Here is a 19,110-nt window from a genome sequence, read left to right on the forward strand (position 1 = left end):
TCGATGGACACACCTGCTCAGGTGAGCGCAGGATCATCGGGGAACGTCATCTCCTATTTTTCTAGGGCTTCATGCATGTAAAGAACTTGAAGCCCCCCGAGGAAGGGCCTGACGTGGAGCCGCCAGCATTAACCTCCACTCCGCCTGGTGTGGGCGCCGATGTGGGGGTCAGGTGGGCTGCGCTCCGAGCGTCTGGCAGGCGAGAGCCGAGGGGGCCGGGCCGGGACCTTAATTTCTTGACCTCGACCTTACCTTCTTGACCTCGACCTTACTTCTTGCTGCCGTGGACATGCGGGCTTTGCAGGCCAACAGCCCCCCTACCCTGGGGAGGAGGGGCACAGGGGGACTGGCCCCCCCATCCCATCCCATCCCATCCCCCGGCCTGGCGAGCCCTGCAGACCTTCCACCACGGCTGAGAGAGACCCACATGCAAGAGGTTTAGAGTGAGGGCTTTATGGAAATTGCTCCAAGCAGCTGCGCAGAGGTGCTGCGCTGGGCCTGTCCCTCCGCATGGGCTGCTCGGCGCTGCTCCTCCCGCAGGACCGTCTCCTGTGGACCCCGGGCCCTGGGGGCTGGAGACCTGCGAGCCGGAGCCAGGGGAGATCAGGGCCTCACTCCGGAGGCAGGGGCCACGGTCGGGACGGGCGCAGCCAGGAGCCTGGGGGCAGCAGGGGCGGAGCGGGGGTTGCCACGTCTAGAGATGCTTTGAGGTGACACGTCCACGGCTGGGGAAGCTGCTCGCTCCCTTTGGAGACGAGGGAGCAGATGCGGTGCTGTCACCGCTTCGTGTACGTCCTGCCGGAGCTTCTACTCAGGCCCCCCTTGGGGGTGGGGATCTTGCTTCCGACCTTGGATCCCGAGGTCCCCGACTTGGCTGCGGCTGGGCCTCTACCTGCAGTGGACACACAGAGCACGGGGGACAAGCGTGAGCCAGGGCGCAAAGCCGCGGTGACAGTGCGAGTGGCCCGGGGTCGCCAGACACAGGGAGGATCTGAGCACGAGGGGCTGGGACGCTCCCGGTCACCCAGCCCACAGGTGGCTGGGCTGGGCCGGCAGATGTGAGAGGGGGCTGGGCGGGCCACCCTCGAGGATGCACATGCGACGGCAGGAGAGGAAGAAAGAGCCAGAGGAGGAGCCTGACGCACGGTCAGAGGAAAGAACTGAGCCGCTTACCTAATTTTTAGTTTCAAACAGCTCCCGAAATGAAAGACCAGCAGCCATGTGACCAGGGCCGGTTACCCGGCTAGGAGGCCGGGGTGGCTCCCCCAGCACCCCTGGTCCTCACACGTGTGCATGCGTGCGTGCGCGCGTGCGTGTGTGTGCGTGTGAGGGGCGCAGCTCCTGCAGGTGCCTGGCGCTGAATGAGCACGAGACACATTTCCTCATGTTCTCGTTGATCACAGGGCCCCAAAATAAAGTCATGTATCCAAGGTCAAGAATAATTTTCTAATGAAAAACAGCACTCTTCTGTAAGGCATTCTAAACCCTACAGAAAGCAGCCAGAACTGGGATTCAGAAGTCAGGTCGTGGCGCCGCCTACGGGTCTCCTACTGAACCCCCAGTTTCCGGACACTGGTACCCACGGTGCGGAGGGACACGAGACCCGGGGTGCGCCTGCGAACACCCGCGGTTTGGTTTCTCAGCTCTGTGAGTGGGGAAGCAGGACCACGTGGAGGGGCTTCGGCCAGAGCTGGTGCTGACGACATGATCACCCTACTTCTTCGGGACCCAGGGACAGGGCCGAGGCCGGGCGGATGCTTACCTGGCGGCAGCGTGGGCGCCTTGCGTAGCACGTGCGTCCGGCGCAGGTTCACTGTGCAGCCCGTGGGGCCCATGAGGTGGGCCTTCCACGCCTGAAACGAGAGGCAGGTGGAGTGGGAACCAGGCCACCAGAGGGGTGGCGATGCGCTGCGGCTGCGGGCGTGGGTCCTGAGCTCTGTGCGTGTCCTGCCTTGGAGCCCCCTGTGCTGAGTGCACGGCCGGAGCACCCACGTATCTTGAGATGCTGCCTGCACTTCACACCTCTCCCAGCTCTCATCACCGCTGAGCAAACATGCCAAGACCGCTGTCACGCGGGTGCGCAACGTGCGACGGTCCAGGGGCACAGGGTGCAGGGGCTGAGGGTGGCCCTGCTGGACAGCCAGCAAGGAAGAAGGGCCCTCGGTCCTACAATGACGAAGAAAAGAATTCTGCCAGCACCTGCGATGGGCCAGGAAGTGGCTCCTTTCCCTGCCGAGCCACAGATGAGAGCGCAGCCTGGATGACACCTCGAGTGCAGCCCTGGGAGACCGCAAGCAGAGGACCCAGCCAGGTCGTGCCTGGACTTCTGACCCACAGAAACTGTGATAGAACAACGGGTGTTTAAGCTGCTCGGCGGGTGGTGCCACGTTAAGGAAACACGGAGAAAGCAGAGGAGAAGCAGCACAAGCCTGCCAATGCGTCTCTGCAGTTGACTGTGAGTCAGATGCCATCCCCTCAAGGCAGACGCGGGGGGCTTGGGGGGAGGGCAGGAGGGGAAGGAGGCCACTGCCAATGTCCGCGCTGCTCAGAGCAGGGAGCCGACTGGTCTCCAGAAGGAGGGGCTGCTCACGTACGACAGTAATAGTGTAAAGGTGACAACGACAACAAAAGCTCAAAGGCTCCTAAATTCTAAAAATACACAGGGAGAGAGAAAAAGTGTGGGCACGTGAGAGCAGCTCACATTTAGGACTAAAATGGATAAACCATAAAAAGCCGCTCGCTCTGTAAGGGAGGGATGGTGGGCAGGGCAGCAGCTTCTGTCGGGTCTTCCCTGGGTAAGTCTCATTTGACAGACTTTGGAACCGTCTAAGTATCTCATGTAATTGTAGAGCTTGTGTTTGAAAACCCCTGGGACTTGAACACAGACTGAAACAATGAGGCTGAACTGTTAACAACTGGCGACACAAGCACGTGGAGCAACTCCTGTGACCGTGAAGCAGAGATGCTTTTGTCCCACGTCTCCAGAAGGAGGCACGGGAGGGACACAAAGAGCTGGGACAGCACGCGTCCAGCAGCATCTCCCTGCCTGCAGCACCCGCACCGCTGCTCTGAGCCCCCACCAAGGGGAACGTGGGTCCGAGCAATGCACACTCTGTGACGGTCCAACGGGCATCTCTGGGGGCTGTGGGCACTGATTCTTGGGAGGGAAGGAAGGACACACAGACGTGCGACGCCAGAGGTTCAAGAGACCCTTACAGCTCAGACTCCGAATCAGGAACGTCACCATGAACTTTTTTTTTTTTTTGCTACGTGGGCTTCTCACTGTTGTGGCCTCTCCCGTTGCGGAGCACAGGCTCCGGACGCGCAGGCTCAGAGGCCATGGCTCACGGGCCCAGCCGCCCCGCGGCATGTGGGATCTTCCCGGACCGGGGCACGAACCCGCGTCCCCTGCATCGGCAGGCGGACTCTCAACCGCTGCGCCACCAGGGAAGCCCCACCGTGAACTTTTGATGGATTTATCTCAACGTTTTCCCCGGCTCTGTCCGCAAAGAGGCCCAGAATGGTACCGAACCAGGAGCAAGGAGCACCCGAGGCACCCGAGGGGGTCCTGGAACGTCATTTCCACTGCAGGGAACCAGGAACGGAAGGCTCGGTGGGGCACCTTGTTGCGACGGCCAGGAGGCTCTGAGTCCCCTGGGCCACCGGCAGCGCCAGGAGCCTGTCTGCAGAGGCTCTGATGGCCAGAGATCGGTTCGTTCACGCACCACTAAGCACAGCGATGCCAACAGCTGAACACGGCAGACAGTTTTAAGCCGTGAGTTCCTGATGGTGCTAAGATCCAACAAGCAAATAAGCCACCACTGGAAGGTGCTGGGGACCCAACCTGTCGTTCTGAAAACCAGTCAACGATGGAAGAGACCTAAGCCTTCACCGTGCCTTCCCCACACACGGCCCGTGAGGAGGCACGTGCTTCCCATGCTTGTCTCTGTTACGTGTGTGACGTTTTCTGAGAGGGAGAGAGGATGAGCCCTGGACGGCCGGATGGCCGGGGCGCTGAGGGAGCAGCGGGCGGCCGGGCCCACCATCCGGCACGGTGGGGCGTCGCTGGGTCTGAGCCATCCTATTGGCACCACAGCCCCAGGGCTGGGACAAGGGACCCCGCAGTGGACGCAGTGGGTGGACCGCAGGTGGCCGCGGCTGAGGGGCTCAGGGCAGGAGAGGCTGGGCCTGCTGGGCCCCGCGGGAGCTCAGCACGCAGGGCAGCGCTGGCGTCGTGTGAGCCAGAGTGATCAGGCTGACACCAGAGGACGGGGCGCGTGGAGGAGAGGGTGGGAGACCCTGGCGCCCCCCAACTAGGCCGCTGTGTCACCCGCATGGCTCACGCTGGGAGCGGGCGGAGTGCTGGGCACCGGACACGAGGTAGGATTTCCAACCTGGACGGGGCTCAGCTTTATGCATTACAAGGGACCAGAGCGTTACAGAATCTGGCCAGGAGGCCAGTCTAGGCCCCAACGTGGAGATGAAAGCCAAGCCTGGAAAAAGTGAAACCACTTCATGCTTCCATCCCAAAGAGCTGAGACGCTCGCTCCCCCTTCCTGGGAGATGCCACAGGCGTGCTGCGCAGGGAGCGCAGGAATCCTGAGACAGAGCCTCACCCCACCCCGGGGGCCAGCCTCCGCCCGACGCCTGCCGTCCCTCCACGCAGCCAGGTCGCCCCGTCAGCCCCTCACCTCTTCTCCGGGGGTGAAATTCTCGTGGCACAGAGGACACCGGTTCGCCAGCTTCTCCGCTTTGGCAGCTGAAACGGTTTCAATGAGACAAGATCTAGTTACTCCTGTGGGGTGTGAATGGCGGCGCAGAGGAACGGGTGGGCAGGGGCACCGGCAGATGCGGGATCTGCCCCCCGACCCCCCAGCCGGGCCTCCGGGGATGGCGCGAGGGTCTCAGGGGGCTGCGGGGGCACTCACGGTTGCAGTCTCTCGTTTTTATGTGTCTGGGCAGCTCTTCCTTTAAAATGGCCTCGCTGCAGCGGTAACACTCCCCAAAGCTGTCCTTTTTGTCACACTCTGTCAGCAGATGCTCCGTCAGGCTGGAAATCTCCACCACCTGGAAGCCACGACGGGACACGTCACATGGCTGAGCGTCCTGAGGCGCGTGCGGCCCCGGCCCCGGCCCCTGCACGAGCGCGCGCTTCCTGTCCCGCCAGCACCACTCGGGAAGGGAGGCGCACACCTGTTACCTGTGCAGTCACGTACACGTGGCTGGAGACCTCACATCCTGCTTGCCATGCTACCTCAGGAGCATCCAGAGGCCACGGCTAAGCGGGGAGGGGAAGCAACGGTTCACCCACAACACTAACCCTGCCCTGTACTCTGAAGAGCTCAGGGGCCTACATGGCCTTGGGTTCAATCCCGGCTCCCGGCCATTTCTAAGAACGTGCCCGGAAACGGGTCACAAGAAGAGACCCTTTCACCACTGTGACCTCTTTGCCAGGAGGCGCTTGTACACACCCTAGAGCTTCACGCCGCAGACTCTCACCTGCTGCCAGAGGAGCCAGGCCACGCCGGGGGGAGGAGTCTGCACCGCCAGCCAGGGTGGGGAGGAGCTGCTCAGAGGGTGGGGCCTGCCCACCCCGCCCCTGCAGGCCTGAGAGCACCCAGGACAGGAGAGAAGGTCACTCCCCTTCTGGTTCCCCTCCTCTGTCTAAAGAAGGGCTGGCTGGCTGCATAGAGGAAAGATGAACAACTGGGGTGCGCGAGGACCCCTTCAACAGGGTGCCCAAGCATTAACCCTAGAACGGGTCAGTAGGGTGGACAACATTAAAATGAAAAGCTCCTGCTCGTTGGTGAAGAGGCCAGACACAGAGTGGACACCACACATTCAAGTGGCGAAGGACGCACATCCGGGTGTGTCAAGAATGACTACACGTCAGCAATAGCGGGACTGGCACCCAATTCAAAATATGGGTGAGAAACTAGAAGTGCTTCGCAAAAGAGGTCAGCGAGAGGCCAGCAGGGGGACAGGGCTCCAGCCCAGCATCGTCAGGAGAGCGTGACATGCGCGTGGCAGGTGGCGACTGCGAGGCTGGCGAGGACGGGGGGCGGCTCCCGCCCGGACACTAGGCGCGCGGCTCACACTGGCCTTCTGCAGCTGGACGCGAGCCCACCCAGCCGTCCTACAGCGAGGTGTACGCCCAAAAACGTGCGTCCGCACGCGCGGAAGATTACACAAGGGTGTCTGTAGCAACGCTATTCCTAACAGTCTCACCCCAAACCCAGACGCAGTAGAAAGGACTGATAAATTGTGGTACGTTCAAACAATGGAATACTGTACAGCAAACCCCAGACGTAGCGTATGATTCCACTTCAGTAAAACTCACAAAGCAAGAAACAGACATGAGGACAGTGATGGCCCTGGGGAGGAGGGTGGGGTACCTTGCGGTACCTGGCCTGCTGGCGGTTACGTGGATTTCTTTATCTTGCGATAATTCAGGAGCTGTAACACCCATGACTTGTATACATTTATATATATGTTATACTCTAATAATAAAGTAAGAAAAATCAACCCCAACAAAACTTTCCCCCTAACTTTTCCTCTGAAAATGCTAAGATTTGGGACATTTTTGTGACTCGGCCTTCGGGAACTGCGTGCCCAGCTCGCCTGCCTGGGTCTGGCCCGCCCGTGCCCAGCACCTGACCTGTTTGCAGTAGTCACATCTCGTCAGCATAAGACAGTGCTTCCAGTAATGGAGATCCAGGCCTTCTTCTGTGAAGGAGTCGCTCCTCTCCCCACAAAAAATGCATAAACTGAAACAAAACAGAAAGGCAGGAAATGAAGCACAGACCCAGTTTAGCCGCCCCATCCTGCCGGCTCCCGGGGAGCTCTGTGACGCCCCCATGCCCAGCCTGCCGCCACCATCCCGGACCCACTGAGTGGGCTTCAGCTTGACCTGGAGGCACGGCTGCCCCTCACAGAGGGGCCTCACGAGGGGCTGGGTAGCTCCTCTATCAAAGGGCGTAAACAAGAGTCTTTACCACGTAGGGGTTTGAGAAAAAGTAGCTTAAGATCCCTTAGAATTCTAACTCTGTCAGCGTCACCAAGCAGAAAGGATATTTTAAATCACAAGAAAAGATTAGACCAAGACATCTCCCTTAAATTCCTTGTAGATCTGTCTCAGCCACAGCACAGGAGAAAGCATTTTGCTGCTGTAAAGTTTGAGCCTGACCATATTCAATGTCCTGTGATAAGCCATAGTGGAGAAGAAGATGAGAAAGAACATATATACGTATAACTGAGTCACTCTGCTGTACAGCAGAGACCAACACACCGTAAATCAACTATACTTTCATCAAACACTAGAAGAATTTCTGGCCTGTAACAGGACTTCTGACAAACAGCCTGCTCGTTTCTGTCGGGCAAGAGAGGAAAGGTTACCTTGACTCACAGCTGGTGCTCCTGGTTTGGAGGGCAATTTCCTAGCTTTCAGAATCACTGAAAAGAGCCAACTAGGTCACGTGAGCCTCATGAACCGGGGGAATATATTTATCTGACGGCATCTTTATGGGTTAGTCCCTCTACTTATTCTGCAGTGGGTTAGAGACAGCTTTACTCACTTATCTAAACAGTGATTATCTGGAATTTCTGGAGCATTAGGTGGGGCCGCTTTCCTTCCTCGAGTGTCTAAAGAAATTAAAAAGAAAGCTATTTAAATAACCTTTGGTAGAAAACTATTTTCAAAGTTTTAGTAACCAGTTAACCAGTTGGATGGGAAATACAGTTTAAAAGCTACCAGTTAGTAAAGGTAGTATTTTGCATTCAGCCCTGAAGCGTCGGAGATGCAGACATTCGCGGCGTGACTACGCAGAGCTTTCACGATGTGCGTTCTACGTACCCTGACTCTCGGCCTTCGCAGCTTCACTCTCTTTTTCCTGAAACAGAAGAACAGAAAGATCAGGGACGAATGGCTGCAGGGCGAGTGAGAGTCTACCCAGGGTCTACTGTGATCCTGGAGGCATGACCTTAGGCTGTGTGGCAGAATCTCCATCCGCAAACAACATACTTGTTTGAGAGTCGCCCTCTCAACCCCCCGTGGGCAGCAGTCTCCTCCGTCCTGCCCTCCACAGCCCCTCCCTCGGGCTCCTGCCCTCCACAGCCCCTCCCTCGGGCTCCTGCCCGCCCCCCCGTCTCCTTGGAAACCACTCTTCATCAAGGCCACCTGCACCCCCTTCGGGTCGCCTGCCCATCATCAGTGGCTGCCCGCCCGAAGAACGCGCCATGGGCTCCCGGCGGCACGTGACTCTCCTCACCTGTCTCCTCCAGGCCCTTCTGAGTCGGGCTCCCAGGGCGCCCCCTGCGCCCCCTCCAGGACTCAGCCTGCCCCCCGTTTGTCCATACAGACCCTGACGGTGCTTTTGCCCAGGTCCCAGGCTGCACACCCATCTCTGTGCTCATGACCCTAACGTTTGTGCCACCACCTGGGCCTCTCTGCTACCCAGCATGTACTTGGGTCTTAACGTCACTAAAATGTGACTCAACCAGACCAACCCCCCCCCTTCCCCGCCCACAGGCTCCCCCTCACGTGCGCCCCTCGCAGCCTCTGGCGCAGAGCCCAGAACCGCCAGTCTTCTAGGTATTCAGGCCACGAAGCCTGGAGACCCCAGTGGCTCCCACCCCTCCCTCCTGTTCCAGGTGTGGCCTGTCCCCGACCCATCAGTGAGCCCCGCAGGCTCTGCTTCAGCACCCCAGGAGCCTGCCCTTCCCACCACCTGCAAACACAGTGGCCAGGGCGGCCCGTTACTGCCCCTGTAAAGGGACCCCTGGAGGCTCCACAGGCCACGGCACTGCTGCCCCGGGGGCCCCCCCGCCACGCAGCGTCATGTGGTGTCAGGCGGTCAGCTGACCGCCTCCCTCCTCTGGCTTCCTCTTCCCCTGCGCGGGCACCACACCCTCACGCACCGCGTATCTGCCTCGTGGGTCTTGGCTGCTGGGCGTCCCCACTGTGGGAGGTGACAGCCGGGGGCGCAGTGCTGACCGGAGGAAGGACAGGGTGCAGGGCCCTGTGTGTCCACGGCGGGAAGCTGCCCCTCTGCACCGAGCTCTCCTCCTGCCGCTCAGGGGCCTCCCGGGGGCTCCTCCTGTCACCAAGCCTTCCTCCCTGCACTGGCCAGTCTGCCCCACCTGAGCCTGCTAGACCCACGTGGCCTGGGCTGCTGGCCACTGGTGGGGGAGGCGCATCTGGGACTTGCAGTTTCACGGGAGGACAGGGACGAGCTGGTCCCCTATCCACGGCATTAAGTGACGCAATACGTAGACACCGTCTACTGTGATTGCAGAAAATCAAAGCTTACACGATAGGAACTTCTCTCCAACCCAAGCTCTGAATACAGAAAACACACGAGAATACAATTTTAGGACTGGGGAAGCACCTGACAGACTGACACTAAACTTGCAAATAGGGTTCACGTGATTTATACACCTACCAACTAAAGAAAGCAAACTCACACAAACGGATTCTGGGCGTCAAAAACAATCCTTATTAACGAGAGATGGGTTCGTATATCTTGCAGGGAGACAAATGAACAACGCCAAAAGTTAAATTTTAGTTATAAAATCTACCTTAATCTATGCTTTGAACAGATTAGACAACTGACTAGTAATTTAAAAATCTTTTCCGAAAACTCCTGAGCAATCGGGTGGTTTAAAAATATTCTGCCGTTCTCAAGTTTTGGAGCTGGACGGTCGTGGTGTCTACAAAACGATGTGAATGTCCTCAACGGCACAGAACCGTACACTGAAAAGTGGCTAAAATGGTAAATCTCACGTTATGTATATTTTACAATAATAAAAAATAGAAAAAAAGACTGTCATCCTCCTGCGAGATGGCTTCAGTGATCATCTCAGGACAAGGACGGCAGGACGGCACCCACCCTCCCGAGCGGCCGTGCCGTGTGGTCTCTCTTCCTGGAGCAGTGGCCCTTGTTCCTGCTGCATCTCTGGAGCCCAGGGCAGGGCTGGCCCAGTGCAGGCGCTCAACAAACACTGAAGGATGAAACGAGCCGGAGGACAGGCCTCCATGCCCCGCACCACAGATGCTGCGGGGACGCACAGCCTGGTGACCTCGGCAGCTCCCAGGCCGGGCACTGCTCCCGCGCTGCCCCGCCGGTCCCCCGCCTCCTCTCTTCTGTTCCTTGGTGGGCGCTTTCCCGCTCTTCTCACAGGCATTCTGACATGCCAGCGTCCAGCGGAAACGTCACTGTCACTTTCTGTCACAGGCACTTCAACATACATTCGGTCGTATTTTCTTTCTTTTTTGCCATTTTTAGTCACTTATTCTTTTTCTAAAAAGCGGTGGTCAGAGCATTTCCCAGGAGACTCACCCTCATGAGCACAGCCGGCCTTATGCACCCACGTCCTCTCCCTTTTACTATCAACTTAAGGAACTTAATCACAAAAACCAGAGTGATGGCACAAATTTAAATCACAGAGGCAGGGCCCTTCAGAAGGGACACGTTTCATACAACCAAACACCATCTGATGCCCCCTGCGCACTAAGACTCAGTGCTTCCTGACGGGCAGCATTTGCCCCAAACCTTCCTTTTTTAATGCATGGAAATCAGATCTTCATATTCAAGCTCCTTTTCCTCCTTTGCCTCTGAAGGAGGCGAGAAGCTGCAGCGAGGACTTCTGTCCCTCTACCCCCCACCCTGCTCCACCAACTCCTGCAGCTCCGAGCGTCCTCTCTAAACACGGCTGGGCCAGCAGCACACTTCATCCCCGGGAAGAATGACGAGCATGCAAATGTTACTTCTCCTTTTTCATTTCTAATTCTGTTGACTTAAGTCTTCTCCCTTTTTTTCTTGATGAGTCTGGCTAATGGTTTATCAATTTTGTTTATCTTCTCAAAGAACCAGCTTTTAGTTTTATTGATCTTTGCTATCGTTTCCTTCATTTCTTCTTCATTTCTTTTTGATATGATCTTTATGATTTCTTTCCTTATGCTAACTTTGGGTTTTTTTTTGTTCTTTTTTTTTTAACATCTTTATTGGGTTATAATTGCTTTACAATGGTGTGTTAGTTTCTGCTTTATAACAAAGTGAATCAGTTATACATATACGTATGTTCCCATATCTCTTCCCTCTTGCGTCTCCCTCCCTCCCACCCTCCCTATCCCACCCCACTAGGTGGTCACAAAGCACCGAGCTGATCTCCCTGTGCTGTGTGGCTGCTTCCCACTAGCTATCTATTTTACGCTTGGTAGTGTATATATGTCCATGCCCCTCTCTCACTTTGTCACAGCTTACCCTTTCCTCTCCCCATATCCTCAGGTCCATTCTCTAGTAGGTCTGTGTCTTTATTCCTGTCTTACCCCTAGGTTCTTCATGACATTTTTTTCCCTTAAATTCCATATATATGTGTCAGCATACGGTATTTGTCTTGCTCTTTCTGACTTACTTCACTCTGTATGACAGACTCTAGGTACATCCACCTCACTACAAATAACTCAATTTCGTTTCTGTTTATGGCTGAGTAATATTCCATTGTATATATGTGCCACATCTTCTTTATCCATTCATCCGATGATGGGCACTTAGGTTGTTTCCATCTCTGGGCTATTGTAAATAGAGCTGCAATGAACATTTTGGTACGTGACTCTTTTTGAATTATGGTTTTCTCAGGGTATATGCCCAGTAGTGGGATTGCCGGGTCATATGGTAGTTCTATTTGTAGTATTTTTTTTTTTTTTTTTTTTTTGCGGTACGCGGGCCTCTCACTGCTGTGGCCTCTCCCGTTGCGGAGCACAGGCTCCAGATGCACAGGCTCAGCGGCCATGGCTCACGGACCCAGCCGCTCCGCAGCATGTGGGATCTTCCTGGACCGGGGCACGAACCCGTGTACCCTGCATCGGCAGGTGGACTCTCAACCACTGCGCCACAAGGGAAGCCCTATTTGTAGTTTTTTAAGGAACCTCCATACTGTTCTCCATAGTGGTTGTACCAATTCACATTCCCACCAGCAGTGCAAGAGTGTTCCCTTTTCTCCACACCCTCTCCAGCATTTATTGTTTATAGATTTTTTGATGATGGCCATTCTGACTGGTGTGAGATGATATCTAATTGTAGTTTTGATTTGCATTTCTCTAATGATTAATGATGTTGAGCATTCTTTCATGTGTTTGTTGGCAATTTGTATATCTTCTTTGGAGAAATGTCTATTTAGGTCTTCTGCCCATTTTTGGATTGGGTTGTTTGTTTTTTGGTATAGAGCTGCATGAGCTGCTTGTAAATTTTTGAAATTAATCCTTTGTCAGTTGCTTCATTTGCAAATATTTTCTCCCTTTCTGAGGGTTTTCTTTTGGTCTTGTTTATGGTTTCCTTTGCTGTGCAAAAACTTTGAAGTTTCATTAGGTCCCATTTATTTTTGTTTTTATTTCCATTTCTCTAGGAGGTGGGTCAAAAAGGATCTTGTTGTGATTTATGTCATAGAGTGTTCTGCCTATGTTTTCCTCTAAGAGTTTGATAGTTTCTGGCCTTACATTTAGGTCTTTAATCCATTTTGAGCTTATTTTTGTGTATGGTGTTAGGGAGTGATCTAATCTCATACTTTTACAGGTACCTGTCCAGTTTTCCCAGCACCACTTATTGAAGAGGCTGTCCTTTCTCCACTGTACATTCCTGCCTCCTTTATCATAGATAAGGGGACCATATGTGCGTGGGTTTATCTCTGGGCTTTCTATCCTGTTCCATTAATGTATCTTTCTGTTTTTGTGCCAGTACCATACTGTCTTGATTACTGTAGCTTTGTAGTATAATCTGAAGTCAGGGACCCTGATTCCTCCAGCTCCGTTTTTCGTTCTTAAGATTGCTTTGGCTATGCGGGGTCTTTTGTGTTTCATATATTGTGAAATTTTTTGTTCTAGTTCTGTGAAAAATGCCAGTGGTAGTTTGATAGGGATTGCATTGAAACTGTAGATTGCTTTGGGTAGTAGAGTCATTTTCACAATGTTGATTCTTCCAATCCAAGAACACGGTATATCTCTCCATCTATTTGTATCATCTTTAATTTCTTTCATCAGTGTCTTATAATTTTCTGCATACAGGTCTTTTGTCTCCTTAGGTAGGTTTATTCCTAGATATTTTATTCTTTTTGTTGCAGTGGTAAATGGGAGTGTTTTCTTGATTTCACTTTCATATTTTTCATCATTAGTGTATAGGAATGCCAGAGATTTCTGTGCACTAATTTTTTATCCTGCAACTTTACCAAATTCATTGATTAGCTTTAGTAGTTTTCTGGTAGCATCTTTAGGATTCTCTGTGTATACTATCATGTCATCTGCAAACAGTGACGGCTTTACTTCTTCTTTTCCGATTTGGATTCCTTTTATTTCCTTTTCTTCTCTGATTGCTGTGGCTAAAACTTCCAAAACTAGGTGGAATAAGAGTGGTGAGAGTGGGCAACCTTGTCTTGTTCCTGATCTTAGTGGAAATGCTTTCAGTTTTTCACCATTGAGGATGATGTTGGCTGTGGGTTTGTCATATATGGCCTTTATTATGTTGAGGAAAGTTCCCTCTATGCCTACTTTCTGCAGGGTTTTTATCATAAACGGGTGTTGAATCTTGTCAAAGCTTTTTCTGCATCTATTGAGATGATCATATGGTTTTTCTCCTTCAATTTGTTAATATGGTTTATCACATTGATTGATTTGCGTATATTGAAGAATCCTTGCATTCCTGGAATAAACCCCACTTGATCAGCGTGTATGATCCTTTTAATGTGCTGTTGGATTCTGTTTGTTAGTATTTTATTGAGGATTTTTGCATCTATGTTCATCAGTGATATTGGCCGGTAGTTTTCTTTCTTTGTGACATCCTTGTCTGGTTTTGGTATCAAGGTGACGGTGGCCTCGTAGAATGAATTTGGGAGTGTTCCTCCCTCTGCTATATTTTGGAAGGGTTTGAGAAGGATAGGTGTTAGCTCTTCTCTAAATTTTGATAGAATTTGCCTGTGAAGCCATCTGGTCCTGGCTTTTGTTTGTTGGAAGATTTTTAATCACAGTTTCAATTTCAGTGCTTGTGATTGGTCTGTTCATATTTTCTATTTCTTCCTGATTCAGTCTTGGCAGGTTGTGCATTTCTAAGAATTTGTCCGTTTCTTCCAGGTTGTCCATTTTATTGGCATAGAGTTGCTTGTAGTAATCTCTCATGATCTTTTGTATTTCTGCAGTGTCAGTTGTTACTTCAGCTTTTTCATTTCTAATTCTATTGATTTGAGTCTTCTCCATTTTTTTCTTGGTTTTTTTTCTTGGTCTGGCTAATGGTTTATCAATTTTGTTTATCTTCTCAAAGAACCAGCTTTTAGTTTTATTGATCTTTGCTATCGTTTCCTTCATTTCTTTTTCATTTATTTCTGATCTGATTTTTATGATTTCTTTCCTTCTGCTAACTTTGGGGTTTTTTTTGTTCTTCTTTCTCTAATTGCTTTAGGTGCAAGGTTAGGTTGTTTATTCGAGATGTTTCCTGTTTCTTAAGGTGGGCTTATATTGCTATAAACTTCCCTCTTAGAACTGCTTTTGCTGTCTCCCATAGATTTTGGGTCGTCCTGTCTCCACTGTCATTTGTTTCTAGTTATTTTTTCATTTCCTCTTTGATTTCTTCAGTGATCACTTCGTTATTAAGTAGTGTGTTGTTGAGCCTCCATGTGTTTGTATTTTTTACAGATCTTTTCCTGTAATTGACATCTAGTCTCATAGTGTTGTGGTCAGAAAAGATACTTGATACAATTTCAATTTTCTTAAATTTACCAAGGCTTGATTTGTGACCCAAGATATGATCTATCCTGGAGAATGTTCCATGAGCACTTGAGAAAAATGTGTATTCTGTTGGTTTTGGATGGAATGTCCTATAAATATCAATTAAGTCCATCTTGTTTAATGTATCATTTAAAGCTTGTGTTTCCTTATTTATTTTCATTTTGGATGACCTGTCCATTGGTGAAAGTGGGGTGTTAAAGTCCCCTACTATGAATGTGTTACTGTCGATTTCCCCTTTTATGGCTGTTAGTATTTGCCTTATGTATTGAGGTGCCCTATGTTGGGTGCATAAATATTTACAATTGTTATATCTTCTTCTTGGATCGATCCCTTGATCATTATTTAGTGTCCTTCTTTGTCTCTTGTAATAGTCTTTATTTTAAAGTCTATTTTGTCTGATATGAGAATTGCTACTCCAGCTTTCTTTTGATTTCCATTTGCATGGCATATCTTTTTCCATTCCCTCACTTTCAGTCTGTATGCATCTCTAGGTCTGAAGTGGGTCTCTTGTAGACAGCATATATATGGGTCTTGTTTTTGTATCCATTCAGCCAGTCTGTGTCTTTTGGTGGGAGCATTTAATCCATTTACATTGAAGGTAATTATCGATATGTATGTTCCTATTCCCATTTTCTTAATTGTTTTGGGTTTGTTATTGTAGGTCTTCTCCTTCTCTTGTGTTTCTTGCCTAGAGAAGTTCCTTTAGCATTTGTTGTAAAGCTGGTTTGGTGGTGCTGAACTCTCTCAGCTTGTCCTTGTCTGTAAAGGTTTTAATTTCTCCATCAAATCTGAATGAGATCCTTGCTGGGTAGAGTGATCTTGGTTGTAGGCTTTTCTCCTTCATCACTTTAAATATGTCCTGCCACTCCCTTCTGGCTTGCAGAGTTTCTGCTGAAAGATCAGCTGTTAACCTTATGGGGATTCCCTTGTGTGTTATTTGTTGTTTTTCCCTTGCTGCTTTTAATATGTTTTCTTTGTATTTAAGTTTTGATAGTTTGAAGGGAGAAGACTCAAATCAATAGAATTAAAAATGAAAAAGAAGTAACAACTGACACTGCAGAAATACAAAAGATCATGAGAGATTACTACAAGCAACTCTATGCCAATAAAATGGACAACCTGTAACAAATGGACAAATTCTTAGAAATGCAATACCTGCCAAGACTGAATCAGGAAGAAATAGAAAATATGAACAGACCAATCACAAGCAGTAAAATTGAAACAGTGATTAAAAATCTTCCAACAAACAAAAGCCCAGGACCAGATGGCTTCACAGGCGAATTCTATCAAACATTTAGAGAAGAGCTAACACCTATCTTTCTCAAACTCTTCCAAAATATAGCAGAGGGAGGAACACTCCCAAACTCATTCTATGAGGCCACCATCACCTTGATACCAAAACCAGACAAGGATGTCACAAAGAAAGAAAACTACCGGCCAATATCACTGATGAACACAGATGCAAAAATCCTCAACAAAATACTAGCAAACAGAATCCAACAGCACATTAAAAGAATCATACACGCTGATCAAGTGGGGTTTATTCCAGGAATGCAAGGATTCTTCAATATACGCAAATCAATCAATGTGATACACCATATTAACAAATTGAAGGAGAAAAACCATATGATCATCTCAATAGATGCAGAGAAAGCTTTCGACAAAATTCAACACCATTTATGATAAAAACCCTGCAGAAAGTAGGCATAGAGGGAACTTTCCTCAACATAATAAAGGCCATATATGACAAACCCACAGCCAACATCATCCTCAATGGTGAAAAACTGAAAGCATTTCCACTAAGATCAGGAACAAGACAAGGTTGCCCACTCTCACCACTCTTATTCCACCTAGTTTTGGAAGTTTTAGCTATAGCAATCAGAGAAGAAAAGGATATAAAAGGAATCCAAATCGGAAAAGAAGAAGTAAAGCCGTCACTGTTTGCAGATGACATGATAGTATACACAGAGAATCCTAAAGATGCTACCAGAAAACTACTAAAGCTAATCAATGAATTTGGTAAAGTAGCAGGATACAAAATTAATGCACAGAAATCTCTGGCATTCCTATACACTAATGATGAAATATCTGAAATCAAGAAAACACTCCCATTTACCATTGCAACAAAAAGAATAAAATATATAGGAATAAACCTACCTAAGGAGACAAAAGACCTGTATGCAGAAAACTATAAGACACTGATGAAAGAAATTAAAGATGATACAAACAGATGGAGAGATATACCGTGTTCTTGGATTGGAAGAATCAACATTGTGAAAATGACTCTACTACCCAAAGCAATCTACAGATTCAGTGCAATCCCTATCAAACTACCACTGGCATTTTTCACAGAACTAGAACAAAAAAATTTCACAATCTGTATGGAAACACAAAAGACCCCGAATAGCCAAAGCTATCTTGAGAACGAAAAATGATAAAGGAGGCAGGAATGTACAGTGGAGAAAGGACAGCCTCTTCAATAAGTGGTGCTGGGAAAACTGGACAGGTACACGTAAAAGTATGAGATTAGATCACTCCCTAACACCATACACAAAAATAAGCTCAAAATGGATTAAAGACATAAATGTAAGGCCAGAAACTATCAAACTCTTAGAGGAAAACATAGGCAGAACACTCTATGACATAAATCACAACAAGATCCTTTTTGACCCACCTCCTAGAGAAATGGAAATAAAAACAAAAATAAACAAATGGGACCTAATGAAACTTCAAAGTTTTTGCATAGCAAAGGAAACCATAAACAAGACCAAAAGAAAACCCTCAGAATGGGAGAAAATATTTGCAAATGAAGCAACTGACAAAGGATTAATCTCCAAAATTTTCAAGCAGCTCATGCAGCTCAATAACAAAAAAACAAACAACCCAATCCAAACGTGGGCAGAAGACCTAATAGATATTTCTCCAAAGAAGATATATAGATTGCCAACAAACACAGGAAAGAATGCTCAACATCATTAATCATTAGAGAAATGCAAATGAAAACTACAATGAGATATCATCTCACACCGTTCAGAATGGCCATCATCAAAAAATGTATAAACAATAAATGCTGGAGAGGGTGTGGAGAAAAGGGAACACTCTTGCACTGCTGGTGGGAATGTGAATTGGTACATCCACTATGGAGAACAGTATGGAGGTTCCTTAAAAAACTAAAACTAGAACTACCATATGACCCAGCAATCCCACTACTGGGCATATACCCTGAGAAAACCATAATTCAAAAAGAGTCACGTACCAAAATGTTCATTGAAGCTCTATTTACAATAGCCCGGAGATGGAAGCAACCTAAGTGTCCATCATCGGATGAATGGATAAAGAAGATGTGGCACATATATACAATGGAATATTACTCAGCCATAAAAAGAAATGAAATTGAGTTATTTGTAGTGAGGTGGATGTACCTAGAGTCTGTCATACAGAGTGAAGTAAGTCAGAAAGAGCAAGACAAATACCGAATGCTAACACATATATATGGAATCTAAGGGAAAAAAATGTCATGAAGAACCTAGGGGTAAGACAGGAATAAAGACGCAGACCTACTAGAGAATGGACTTGAGGATATGGGGAGAGGAAAGGGTAAGCTGTGACAAAGTGAGAGAGGGGCATGGACATATATACACTACCAAGCGTAAAATAGATAGCTAGTGGGAAGCAGCCGCATAGCACAGGGAGATCAGCTCGGTGCTTTGTGACCACCTAGTGGGGTGGGATAGGGAGGGTGGGAGGGAGGGAGACGCAAGAGGGAAGAGATATGGGAACATATGTATATGTATAACTGATTCACTTTGTTATAAAGCAGAAACTAACACACCATTGTAAAGCAATTATACCCCAATAAAGATGTTAAAAAAAAAAAAGAGCATGCAAATGATCCAGTGGAGGATTCCTTTTATTTACCCCTAAACTAATTTAAAAAACAACAAAGAATAAAGATATCCATTTGGAGAGTCCCACGAAAAGCAAACCAAGCATGCTGTACATCTACGTAAGGAAATAAACGGTCACAGGGTTTTGACCGAGAGCATGACGGTGAAAGACAGTGAACCTTGCCAACCTGGACTTCAGCCTGCATCTCCTTTAGTGTTGCCGACTGCCCTTGTAAAGCTTTAATTTCTTCTTTCTTGCGTTTTTCTGCTTCTTCTGTAGCTGCTCTTTTCTGTGCCTGGTATGAAATGATTTTCCATTAGAATTGATTTTTAGGGTAGCGCTGGAAATTGAGTGATAAGTTATAGCATATAAATTATGTTTCTTCTGTATTATAATCGTCACTAAGACTAGTACTATAGCTAGAATCAAAAGAAAATCCACCAGATTCATCTAAT

At 49.2% G+C, this 19,110-nt stretch overlaps 1 protein-coding gene across 3 annotated transcripts in view; it reads right to left on the reverse strand.

Moving 5' to 3' along the window:
• Positions 1–402: 402 nt before the first annotated feature.
• The window catches only part of CEP104 (centrosomal protein 104), a 55,605-nt gene continuing 36,897 nt past the window's right edge, over positions 403–19,110 (reverse strand). Inside the window, exons 15-22 of one of the 3 annotated variants that reach the window (XM_079912897.1) lie at positions 18,843–18,950; positions 7,853–7,889; positions 7,575–7,641; positions 6,659–6,767; positions 4,929–5,067; positions 4,692–4,759; positions 1,763–1,853; positions 403–892 (exon numbers count right to left, since the gene is read on the reverse strand). In XM_079912897.1, the coding sequence (XP_079769023.1) occupies positions 777–892; positions 1,763–1,853; positions 4,692–4,759; positions 4,929–5,067; positions 6,659–6,767; positions 7,575–7,641; positions 7,853–7,889; positions 18,843–18,950 (735 nt within the window). In that variant the 3' untranslated portion in view covers positions 403–776. Of the gene's footprint in view, positions 893–1,545; positions 1,854–4,691; positions 4,760–4,928; positions 5,068–6,658; positions 6,768–7,574; positions 7,642–7,852; positions 7,890–18,842; positions 18,951–19,110 lie in introns of those variants that run through there. The other 2 variants (XM_079912896.1, XM_079912898.1) reach the window with 2 other exon arrangements.

This window comes from Stenella coeruleoalba (genome assembly GCF_951394435.1).
Source record: "Stenella coeruleoalba genome assembly, chromosome: 1".
NCBI classification, from domain to species: domain Eukaryota; kingdom Metazoa; phylum Chordata; class Mammalia; order Artiodactyla; family Delphinidae; genus Stenella; species Stenella coeruleoalba.